Source organism: Emydura macquarii, unplaced genomic scaffold (genome assembly GCF_026122565.2).
Source record: "Emydura macquarii macquarii isolate MOO-44397 ecotype Brisbane River unplaced genomic scaffold, CSIRO-AGI_Emac_v2 contig_2897, whole genome shotgun sequence".
Classification (NCBI taxonomy): Eukaryota; Metazoa; Chordata; order Testudines; family Chelidae; genus Emydura; species Emydura macquarii.
In genome coordinates this window covers 10,442,687-10,455,630 of record NW_027133034.1, presented here as the reverse complement: position 1 = coordinate 10,455,630, position 12,944 = coordinate 10,442,687, and the positions used below count along the sequence as shown (strand labels likewise).

The 12,944-nt window shown below is 38.4% G+C and overlaps 1 protein-coding gene across 5 annotated transcripts in view; it reads left to right on the top strand.

Moving 5' to 3' along the window:
- AGTPBP1 (ATP/GTP binding carboxypeptidase 1) overlaps positions 1-12,944 on the top strand; it is a 109,350-nt gene that overhangs the window by 73,208 nt on the left and 23,198 nt on the right. For all 5 annotated transcript variants that reach the window (XM_067569337.1, XM_067569335.1, XM_067569334.1 and 2 more), the window contains exon 25: positions 2,510-2,670. In XM_067569337.1, the coding sequence (XP_067425438.1) occupies positions 2,510-2,670 (161 nt within the window). The remainder of the gene's footprint in view (positions 1-2,509; positions 2,671-12,944) is intronic.

Genomic DNA, 12,944 nt, shown 5'->3' with positions numbered 1-12,944 from the left:
CATCTTATTTCCCTTCCCACAGTTCTTCAAACATTGCTGCAGCCTGAAGCAGGCTTAGAAAGCAAATGATCTCCAAATGCTTTTGGCATGTCTTTGAACAGTAGCAGTACTTCTATATAAACAGCACTCCAATTAAGTTCTTGAAGATGCTCCTATCTTGGATCAACCTATTCTGACTAAGGTCTGAGAAGAGTGCGGTGGGAGGGAGAGCACATGATCTATTAATAGTGCCTCACTGGTCTAGGAGACCCTTGTTTTCCAATGTTTGACATGGCAATGGAACCCCTGGTGAAGATACCATTATATGAAGACTCTTCTCAGCCAAAGGCAATCATCCACCTGGCCCCTGGTCGCTTGAAACCAGTTGCCTGAAATCTGAGTGCCAGCAACGAAGTATAGTTATTCAACTAAAGCTGTCTTCACCTTAGTTATAGCAAGGAAAAATTCATCTAGCATGTTAAATGCCAAAATCTGAAATTACAAATGGTATACATTTGTGTGACCCGTCCGTGCCTAGGGTAGCCACCTGAAAATGCTAAGATCAGGGCAGGCTGTAAAAGGAGAGCAGATTCTCCCAACACTTGTGGGTGACACTGAAGTCAGACTTCCCAACCAGCTACAAACAGTGCTTCTGATTCCCCACACTGGTTATCAAGAAGCCAAAATAAAGGTATACACAGCCCCCTTTACTGCATTTCAGTCTCTGGCTCCCAATCTGCCACTAGGTCCAGTAAAGAGATCAGTTATTTAAAACTCTATGCTCTTTACCAAAAAGGTTTCTCCTGATCCCAAAGGGTCAACCACAGTACCAGATCAATATAAGTTTGGATTTTACCCAAAATACCACGCTGCCAACCAATCCTTTAGTAAATAAAACTAAAGGTTTATTATAAAAAGAAAGAAATGTTAAAGGATTAAAGCAATCAGATACATACAAATGATTTGAAAGTCCATATACATCAGGTTTCTAATAGAATTGTGGAGTTTGCAGGCTTGTACAGTCCCTCTGGTATACATCCAGTACCTGGATGAGTCTGTCCTTTTGTTTCATAGTTTCAGTTTAGTTGTAGATGAGTTGATCCAGGGGTAGGCTGAAGACAAAATGGATGTGGGGCAGCTGCCTTTTATGTCCTTTGGTCTTTGCCATGCTGCTTGTGGAAATTTTACAGGAATAAGATGGAGTCCAGAGTCACATGAGTAAGTCCTGGTGACTCATCGGGTATATCCCTGGCTTCTCCCCCGGGCCCCTTCTACCTGTGAATTTCCTTAACGGGCCATTAAGCAGGCTAGTGCTGCAACCATCCTGCCTGGGGTATCACCCAGAAAACAGCACAAGTTGAAATATAGATACAAACATATCCGTAACTTCCAATACACATATAACACATGGACATAAACATTATCATCTTATTTAGCACATTATAGCCTTTCTAATGGTACCTGACACAGCATATCTCATATGAATTATTATGATTTTGACTTATTGATGTTAAATAATATAATAAATGCACTTCCCCCTCCCCCCCTCAGCCAATCCAGCCAGCGTAACAATTCATAAAGAATTGAATGGAGTATAGGACTTCATCTATCCCAAATTCTACACATCCAAAATTACCTCCAGACATCTGAGCCTAGACTTGAAAGTAAACTTGATGGTTATAAGAATATGTAATAGCAATTGCAAGCATTCAGAAGATCAGTGTGCAGAACAGACATTTATTTTCCCTGCAGCCTTGCCTAAACTGTACCTCAGTCCATCAACATCCATGTGAAATAATCTGTGTTGACTGAAGCAGGCTCTGAGTTCATCACTTTCTAGAAATCAAGACAGTACTCACTGTAGCAGTAACTTTGTACCGAAAAATTTCAGTTTGCCTACTGTGCAATAGTGTACTATAAAAGAGTTAAATATGATGGTTTCTATTCATTCTTCATGAATTATTAAGAATAAATTATTTATTCATTCATTCTTGGTAAGAAATAATTTTGTATATTAGCTTTTAAACAAATCGGTGTATTTTACTGAGTTTTATTACACCCAGCATATACTCATTTTTTTTTCATTCAGACAGAACTTCCAGGGGAAAATCTTTCAGATTAAAATTTAAATACTGTAAATTCAATTTCTTTGAAAAATGACTTAATATTGAACTGTTCTGCCTTTCCATTAATGAATTACAGAAGACCAGTAAACTGATTTAGGGATCTATGATCTCTTTGGTGCAACGTGTGTAATCCCCATTTGCATTAATGGGAATTAAGCCCCTAAACTGAAGGCAGAATATAACTCTGAGATACTGAAGTCTTCTAGAAATAGCTGTTCTATCCAAGATGAAGATTAACCTTTTAGTTTTGTAAATTCCTGCTTACTGAGCATTTATTTAAAAACTCTTGTCTATGTTTCACAGCTTCTTTGGAGCAAAATATGTAACCTATAGCAAAGAATACTGGAATGTGGTTATAAGATAACACTGTGTGTGTGTATATATGTTTTTTATTGCATGCTTAGGGGTTACAGATAGGGACACGAGAACTGGAAGAGATGGGAGCCAAATTCTGCGTTGGCTTACTGCGTTTGAAAAGACTGACCTCTCCACTGGAATTCAATCTGCCTTCTAGCCTCCTGGACATTGAAAATGAGTTGATTGAATCGAGCGGTAAAGTAACAAGGTAAAACAAACAAATAGCATTAATTGTGTTACCTACATACTGTCTAAAACATTAAACAAATCTGGCAAAAGCTTACACAAATGAAGGTTTTAAAAATGTTTAGAAAGTCCTACTGTCACAGGTGTCATGTACATTATTAAATGGTGAAAGGTTTATTGTGAAAAGGGTTTAACTAACTACACGTGAAGCAAACTGAAATCAGATAGCTTTCTACGTTTTTGAAAACAAAAATACAATTGGCTAATTAGGGGCCAGATCTGTTGGTATAAATTTGTACAGCTCCATTAACTTCTGTGGAGCCAGGCCAGTTTACACCAGCAGAGGATTTGGCTCCATAGTTGTAACGCACCCTGGGACCGCATGCTTCAATCATTGTTTACAGAATTCCAAGTACTGTCAGTGAGAGGTGTTAATGAATAAAACCCATGGATGTTTCTACAGTTCAGTGGAGGCACTATAATTTATATTTTTCGAAGTGAATAGTATGGGGGAAAGTTAATTTCAGACTGCTGCTGTTTTGTGTTTTTAACATTAGACAATTCCTTCTATGGCTGGGTTATCAGAATGACATTACAATGGCTTACATTGGGTTGGTCCCCTCCCCCCCTCAGTTGTAGCATGGATCACTAGACACATACTAGTTTTGGAGGTTGTCTACTGAATTTATTAAGAAAAGTCTGGAGTTCATTGATTAGTTTAGTTTGTTTTTAATTTGAAACGGTCTTTCTTCCCCTCCCCTCATCTTCCCGTAACTCATTTGGAGTTTCTTCAAACTTTCCATTCTCAGCTTCAGTCCAGAGGAAAATATTTTGGAAAGCTTTATCCCAAAAGAATACTTTTTCATGAAAAGAAGATATAATAAAATATATTAACATTAATTACAGCTTTGACAAAAGCTGTAACTGCTGCTTACCTAGCGGTTTTTATTCAAGGGTCTCAAAGTGCTTTACAGTTTGTTAAATCCTGCAACATCCCTATGAGGTAGGGACATATTTTATAATTACAACCACTTTACAGATGGATAAACTGAAACATGGGGTTAAGCGATATCTTACGTAGTGGCAGGAATTTTCATATGGAAGTGTGTGTGGTGTTTAGTTCTTGTATTATATAAAACTTCTATTTTACTCTATTTAAGAATATAATTTTGTTTGAATATAATATGTATTTACACAATCCTAAAGTAACAATAACCTTCTAACCAGTTTAAATCACTGAAGTATAATTTGACCTGTAAATGATGTCAGTTTGAGTAACCATCAAAAATGTGTGAAGAAAAAGCATTTATAGGTAGTCTGGTACTCTATACCTTCTAAGCTGCATTTTCCTTAATGAAATATCCTCTGCAGATTCCTCTTGTGGGAGTTTGTAGGCTGTGCCTCCCAATCAATGGATTCATTTAAAGCAAGAAACTATTAGGAGGCATGTGTGTATGCACCATGGGTTAAAGAATACTTGCCCCCATTAATAGTCTTTCTGCACCTGGTAAGCAAAAGCAGTCACAAGGTATTATTATCTCTTGCTTTGATTGGTGCCTTATATTAAATAAATAGTATGGTACATAATAACTATTTATGGTTTTATAGTAATTTTCAATACATTTAGTTGTTCACTTAAGGTTTCCCGTGGAGTAGCTACATCCTCTATTCAGACTAACAAAATGGTGGATCTCAAAAAATGCATGGGCTTTAAAATATGTTTTTTGCAGTAGTACCATGATTCTCTGACTAGATACTAGTGAAGGCAGTGGTTTCAAGACGTCCAATCTTTCAATTTTTTACAAGTTTACTATTACCAAAAAATACATTTTAGTACTTCCCAAACCTCTGAGGACTTCAGCTGTGTTTGCTAAATTTACAGTGGAATCTGCATCTAGTTTCATGAAGGAATAAAGGAGGAAAACTTAAAAATGACTGGAATTCTCTGGTTATATTGCCTCTCAGATTCAAACAGTCCCTCACTTCTCTTATTTGGAGAACTTATGTAATTTGCTGAGGGGAAGAGGAAGACAAGTAATGGAAGCACAGGCTTTTCTTAACTGCAATTTGAAATGGTCAGACAAATGGTCAGTTTGTGCTTGCCACATACCTGTTCGTGGCTTTAAACAGTTCCATAGCTCATAAGATACACAATATTCTATAGTCTGGGTCTGCAGAAGCAGTGTACAATCTTCCTCTTAGCTGGTTCAAAGTGGTTAGTTTGAGGTGGATAAGACAAAGAATGTCAGATCAGGTCATTGACAACAAGGAGAGATTAGGGAAAGGAAAGGAGGATTGTTGGAGGGGAAATATTCGGAAGGAGAAGAGAGGTGACAGGTCCCCAGGAAATGGAAGACCGTTCTAGGAGGCTTGATAGAAATCATTAAGTAGAGAGTGTAAACAAAGAGGATAGTCAGGTGACTGGATCAGAAGATGGCTTTAGCAGTGCCATTGTGAATAGACTGGAGAAGGGAAAGATGTAATCGAGCAGGTCAGGAAGAATGCTATATTGGCAAGGTGAGAGAGTACCAAGCTGTAGACAAGAGTTTTTTTTAGCAGTGGGAACAATGAAGAGGAAGGGTGGTACATTTAAGTAAGAAGATTTAGCAAAAGCATGGATAAAGGGAGAAGTCAAAGGCTATTACATGGAAGCTCCAAGCATGAGAGGCAGCAGGGATAGCAAAGCTGTCTAGAGTGGTAGAAAAGAGTGATAAGGAGAACAGGTGTGTTCAATTTCAGAAAGAGTGAATTTGATGTAGTACTGGGATATCCAAAAAAGATGTCTAGGAAACATTTGGAGTTGGAAGACTAGACAGGGGGGGGGAAGGAAATTGATTTGATTTGGGACTCTACTGTATCTGCAGTGATACCTCTCCTAAGCAGCTACTTGGAACTGACAAAAATTGGTGACTTTCTGGGAGTGGACTTCAAATGGAAATGAAGCAGAACTATATTCAGTGTTGTTGGGGACACCGGAGCAGTCTGTTAAAACAGGAAGTTGCCTAATAAATATAGCTTCTTGCATCGGATTCACTGTAGTTGATATCTGAATCAGTGGGTATGTGCCGATCAAGAGTGAATGTAGAGAGAACATGAGAAGAACGGCGATGTGCTCCAGTGGATAATTCTGCCTTCTCTTTTTGAATACTAAATTTAGAGACTTAATATTGGTACAGTGCCTACCACAGTGTGTCCTTGATTTCAGTTGGGGTCACAAGACATTACCAGAATAGTAACAACAATACTAGAGTCCAAAAAGGCAAACAAAAAAAGGGAAGAGAATGAGGATCCAATAAAGAAGTCATGAACAAGGTGAGAGCCACAGAGGTCCAGAGTCTTCCTGTGCCATTAAGATCTTTCAGTCTGATGGGGAGGGAATTCACCCTTGGGGGTGGCAGGTTATTTCCAACATAAATCATGTCTTCAATCATGTTTGCTTAATTGTGTAAGGCAGAGAAAAAGGTTAGGACACAATGCATGGCCTGAATAGTAAAGTTGATTGCAGCTACAAAATACATTAGATCAGTAGGTCACCAGAAAGATCATCTATTCAGAGTGGCAAATGATACTTACAATCTGTCAGTTTCTAGTTATTGTGCAGTTACATCATTAAAACTACAATAAATATAACTTGTTAGAAGCTTATTGAGGTTTACTTTCCTTTGAACAGAGTACTTTTAAATCAGGAGGTAATTAAAGAAAGATAAACCTCTTCAATAAAATGAAACAGTAATTTTTTAATGTTTGGGATGCCTTCATTTATTCTACTTAATTTTAACTGTTCACTCTATTTATAACTGACATAATTTCTACAGAAAACATCTTGTAAGATTTTCAGGAAATTAAAGGTGCAATTTACTGTGTTGGCTGTAACCTCTAAAACATCTGCAATGATTCTATGCATGTGTTTTCACTGCATGTTAACCATGGGGTAAAAATTGCAGGGTTAGTTACCTATAGTAGTCTAATTCATGAGTGTGACTCCACATGTACTGTACTGTCACTTCCTGCATTTGCACTGCCTCTATATCTGACTCACAAGCAACACAGTTATCTGGGTGCATATCCCAAAATGTATAGCAACACAACTCTGTGTCATTCTACACATGCACTTGCAGGTGCTATGGGGCAATTTGTCTGCCCACTCCAGGAATTGTGGGAGGCAGTTTAATTGAGAGAACACAGATGCTTTGTTTTAGATATGGCAATACTAATCAGAAGAGGAACTGAAATGAATTAAAATGACATAGAAATCTTCCCTCCTCCCCCCAGCTGGCTGTCTACAAGTTTCCAATCTTTTGTTTGAATATTAAATTCCAAATACCAAGAGGCATGAAGAAACTCCCTAATAGAAAACATTTATACATTTACATTATTTCCCTTATATGACATTGTCCTTTTGTTTCATAACATTCGTCCGTCTAGTTTTTTGACAGTTTTTGTATTTGCTTAAGCCAGGTGCTGGGTTATACTTGTCCCTGGGCATTGTGGGATGTATGCCTTAGCTTAAGTGAGCAAGAATAATCATTGTATAGGTTAGCCTGATTACCCAACATGTATATTATAATACCATGTGCATAATACCTATTAATGGGATGTGTGTGTAACCTTTATACATTAGCTAGCAGCCTTCAAAATAGACTAACAAGGTATTAAATGGTTCTCACTAAAAACCTCAACTTCAGAGACTTATTTGCAAGTTGGTCTGAGAGCTTGGAGGGGGGAAGTTTTGAGTGGAGGGTTTGAAGTAGGAGTTTTACTGTCCCTTGGACTTGTTAGTGGGCATTTTTCTGCTGTCTTAGAAACCTGGGATGAGTGAAGCAGGTGAAACTGCGAGTAGACAAAACTGCAAGGAGAGCTGAAGCAGATAGATAACCAGCTTTGGGTCGGGAGTTGAAGCACAACTAGATGTCATGATAGTACATAGAAATTGGTGCCCAGGTGGCCTATGGGAAGGGATTGGGGACTATCATGTCACACTTGTTGTGAAAGGCTGTGGCTAAACATTTTCACTGTAGTTACCTAAGGTAGTAATACAGATTAACTGCTATCTTGGGGTCTCCCTTGCACCCCACGGAGAGGTGGCCGTTTCACTGTATGGCACTGACAGAGATGTTTGGATGTCTGAATGCAGTTAAGTCTGCTGAGGCACTCAAGCTAACAACTTTCTGGTTTAAATGTAAAGTGGTTGAGGCATTTTCAGTGAAGGAGGCTCAACTCTGGAACTTGCTTCCCCCATTGCTGTTTCAGAGGCTGTATTTGTTGATCTTCGGGTCACTCTGAAAAGCTCCTCCCTTTTCCTAGGTGTTTTTGTGAAAAACTGAATGAGTAGGTTTTTATAGTGTGGAGAGAGTCCTTCTTTGAGAGGATTTTATATTTTGTACATTGGTTATAAAATGTTTAATATTTTATACTTGTTTCTAAAGTTCCAAGTGGATATATTATTTTAAAATAAATCTAAATAGGTAATTCCAAGGGTATGCAAAGCTTCACTTAGGGCCTATGCTTTTCATATAGAATAAATGAAACACATTGGCAAAGCGATTGTTGGCAGAAGGGTGCACATGTATATGGACTAGAACCTTGGCTGATGAAAATAGATGTAGCACCATAAACTTCAGTGAAGCTATACTGACTTACACCGGTTGAGGATATGCCACATAGAAGCTTTAAATAAGTGCAGTAGTGTGCCCATAACAGGTAGATACACCTCTGTTTAGCATCTGATTTTTAAAAGTGAGCAGGTGTTCTGAACTACAAAGCAGTTCTAAGTGAAATCACTGGGTGAAATTCTGTGGCCTGTGTTTTATGCAGAAAGACTAGATGATTTTAATAGTTTTTTTTCTTAAAATATATTAAATATGTTTGCTTATGCTGAAAAGCCTACTTTTCTAAATTAAATGTTGCAGTTGTCTATGCTCTTTTCTCCAATAATATTCTAAAACTTTTATCCCTGAATGTTCAAAAGTCATTACCGACTTTGAGTGCTTCGGTTTTGGGGTGCTTGATTTTCAGAAAGAGCCCTGACTTCAGAAGGTTCTGAGTTACTGGCCTTCTGAAAATTAAACTCCTTTAAGATGTCTCACGTTGGGCTCCCAAATTCACTAGTTACTCTTGAAAATTTAAATAAAAAAATTCAGATGTTACCGGAAGTGCCAAAAACATTTCTCTTTTCTTTTATCCCCCAACAAGTTTTCACAGCCAAATTATTTTTGGAATCTCTTTTCAATGGTGTTATTGATGGTTTTAACCATGCTGGTGCCATTAGACACCATCATTGTTTTCAAAATGTTACTGTTAAAGGTACCCCACTGTATGAATACCAGTCTGTTGCTTATGGTCCCAATTGCTGAGTCCCACATGCTTCCAAGCCAGCTGCATCTGGGTAGAGTGCACTCAGTGTCTAGCTCGAGGACCATAGACTGCAATCAGACCTTATCTGTTGTCTTTCTTTAGAATGTGAGGCACCACTACCCAGCTGTCCTAGGCCCCAAAATCGGTGTCTAAGACCTGCTGACCCTCTCTCCAGTTGCTGCTTACACATGCTCCCTCAAAGCTTCCCTTAAGCTGTGGGCACTCCAGGCTTCTAGTTTAACCCCTTCTGGGACATCATTGCAGGTGAGCAAGGAACACCGGCTTAGCAAAGGAATGTCTTAGTCACAGAAACTTTACTTTTAAAACACTCAAGGGTTATAGATCTTTGAAAACAAGCAAAAGTCTTTGTCAGATCTCATCCCTTCTGAAGAGTCTGTGGTTTGTCAGAGTTTCTGATGAGGAAAGTCCCTCCAGCTCTCACCCTTCTGCAAATCCTCTTTATATATGGCAGTTGTCAGCCTCCGCCTGTCTAGGGCAGTACCCAACTCTCAGATAGACCACTCGGTGTCTCTCTCTCTCTCTCTCTCTCTGCCATGTGTTCCACTGGGCAACTTCGCTTCCCCCTCTCAATCATGCATGCCTCATCCCCTAGGAATCCTCAGTAGAAAGTCCGTTGCCTCTGAACTGTTGGCCCTCCCCCATGGAAATGATGGCCCCAAACTGTAGTCTGGATTACTTTTCAGTAATAAGACAAGGAGTTCTGGGTAAGTGTGAAAGCTTAAACAGAAGTTGATCTACTAAAAGATGTTACTTGACCCACCGTGTATCTCTGAAATCCTGGGCCCAACATGGTGGCAACAGCACTGCAACGATTCTCAGTGATAGTCCTTGACAACTTGTTGAAGCACCTTTTCTGGACTGGGCACGTTTCTGCTCTCTGCAAATTCATAATACAAAATGGAGTTTATATTTTGAGACTGACATATTCAACTCTGTGCCACCTGTATTTTGACATTTAATTCTCTTGAGCATGTACAGTAAGCCTAGGTAGTATTCCAAAGAATTTTTGTCTGGAAATGAAATAAAAAGGAATTTTTGACTGTGTAAATTACAAACTGCACAATAATTTTCCCTTAACAGATATACCGCTTCTATCTCCAATTCATTAGGAACAAACTTCGATGAAAATATTTCTGGTAGCGTTTGATAACTAAGAGGACAAAGCTCTTTGTGGAATCACATTTGCGGCTGTAAGGGATATATAGCTTTGTGGTTCCAGATTAATTCCCATGGTGCATGCTAGAAAACAACTACATATAATTCAACATAATTTTTATTGATTGTATTTATTGTTTAAGATGGCATCTGAGGCAGCACTGAGTTAGCATTTTATCTTCTCCCTAGAGGAGGTTGATTTCCCGGGTCACAGATAAAGTTAGTGGTTGGGCTTCATTAAGAAATTGTGGACCAGGTTTCCTAGTCGTCTAAGCTTACTCAAAGCTCAGTGGCTTTAAAACAGCCAGAAATAGGCATTAGAGAATTTCCCTTGAATAGTGGAACGCTTTGCTGCCTCCTACACTAGCTGCTCCTCCCTGGCACGCACACATAGTAGAGTATAGCTGCCTTCATAACATTACCACTTGAATTCTCAAAGTTACACACCTGTAATGTGTTTATTAAGGAGAATAGAAATGTACTTGTAGTTCTTGACACTTTCTTTTCTAATTATTATGTATGTTTTAAATTTTAACTAATAAAAATGATGCGAGAGGTCCTAATTGATTGTCTGTTAACAGGATTTGGAACTAATTTTGGTGAAGTATTAAAAAGCACTGTTTTTCTTGATTGAGTGATAATGTCAAACTTAAAGCTTACCTTAAACAGCTTAACCTTAAGCTTACCTTAAACAACTAGAGGAATTATTTGTGCTTCAAGTAAGTAAACATTTTTATAGATCTCTGTGACCAATAAATATTGAACATGGAATGCTTCATCCCTCAATGAAAACTAAACACTAGAGGAAAGCTAATAGTTCTGACCCCAATTCTGCTATATTTTATATGCAGGAAGACCCTTAAGCCTGTAGGCTGTCCCACTAAAGTCTGTACAGGCTTAAGTCTCTTCCCACATGGTCCTGGGCCTCAGTATTATAACCAAATTTCTTTTCTGCCGCAGTTGTCAAGTTTTTTGTTTCCAGCTTCTTAAAGCATTTTATGAGTGTGCCAAAATATAAAGGTTCCTTCAGCATGTAAAGGATTACCAGGTTCCCATCAGAATAGGTGATTTGATAGGATTATAAAAGGAAAGGAGAAACTGGTACTGAGGGGGCTATCATGGAGGAAAGAGGACACACTCATCCCCTAAGTTGGTTGAATCTAGAAAGAAGTTTGGTGCCCATTACCCAGTAGTTTGAGTTGATTTGTTCTGGGTAGAGGTTTATTGGAAGTAAAGCAACCCCTGAAGAAAAGGATGTTGTGAAGAGATCTGTAGTTGGAACTTCATTTTTCCTTCCCTGTTTGGTGAGTTTACATGCCAGTTTATAGTGAAATGTCCTAGTTACTTATAGCACCATAACTGGAATATTTGATGAACAAATTTTGTCACTTTTTTGTTTCACTGTTTGTATTTACATTTGGAAAACCTTTAGCATCAAATCCATGTATAGTAATATTACAATTCTTCTATTTTTCTGTGAAAATCACTTATTTTTCCCTCGGTTGTGCAGTTAAGTGAGAATTTTTTTTGGTATCCAGTTTTTGCAGACTTACAAACTATTTTCACTCTTTCCATGTATTTAGTAGTTTGTCACAGGAAATGTAAAAAAAAGATCCATGGATGATTTACCTTTTAAAAAAAAAAAAAAAAAAAAAAAATCCATTCATATCCAGATCCTTATTGGGTGGCATTCACTCCTGGGACCAGCACAAGTCCTGTTCACCATATAAATCTCCCTTTTGCTTGAGTTTCATCCAATGTAAGAACATGCCATTTTGCATTTTGTGTATCATTTAATTCTCTGTTTAATTCGTACGGAATCTAGTTTTTATGTACTGAAAGTTATTTCAACCTAAAAGACTTACAAATGTATAGGACATAATATAGTGAATGTGTTTTTGTTCTGATTGTTCAAAAATTGTATCCTTCATATTGTATATGGTACCTGTAAGGAAGAAGGGGGGAAGTGGTGTACAGTAATACACCCTTTAACTTACTTGGACTCATGAGGCTGGACAAAAATTGGTTACTCCACGCGTTACCTAGATAATGCAGGGTAGCACAACTACATTTCCTACACGCAATTAACTTTTGAAAGGGGAAAATATTTATCAGTGTTCCAAATAATATAAAACACTTATCACTCCAAAACTTTATGGAAAGAAAAATTAGAAATCAGTCCACTTACGCCATGTCTACACTAGAAAGTCTTCCCAGTAGCATTAGTGCCAACGTATAACTTCTGACATTGTAACCTCACTAGGGTATGGGCACACTTGACTGCTTTTGCTCTTGTATGCATCCTCACAGCATGAGGTTGTATCGACAAAACACATGAGGTCTTGTGGATAGACATCCCAGTGTTTCCCATGCCACTATCGAGTGCACAGTCTTGTGGGACATTTCTGTAGTGCATTGTGGGATACCACAGTCCTCTTAAGGAATTGTGGGAAGTCGCAGGTCAGGTTCCTACAATTCCCTCTGTTCCATCATGTAATCTTTTTCTTTTAATTCCCACAGTTCCTCCCTTACATCCCATAATCTGCTCTTGTGACAGTTTTTAATCTCTCTGCCACTTTGGTGAACATGTCAGTAAAATTCTCCCGGCTGGTTTAGAGATGGCACCTGATTATTCTATGGTTTTGGAACTTCAGCTATCACAGCGGCTGTTCATAGATCAGTGAAAAGGAGAATACTGAGAAGGAGTGGATGATGTGGATAGTGATTGAAAATTGCCAGCCGCACACAGTAGCGCACAGCTTCAGG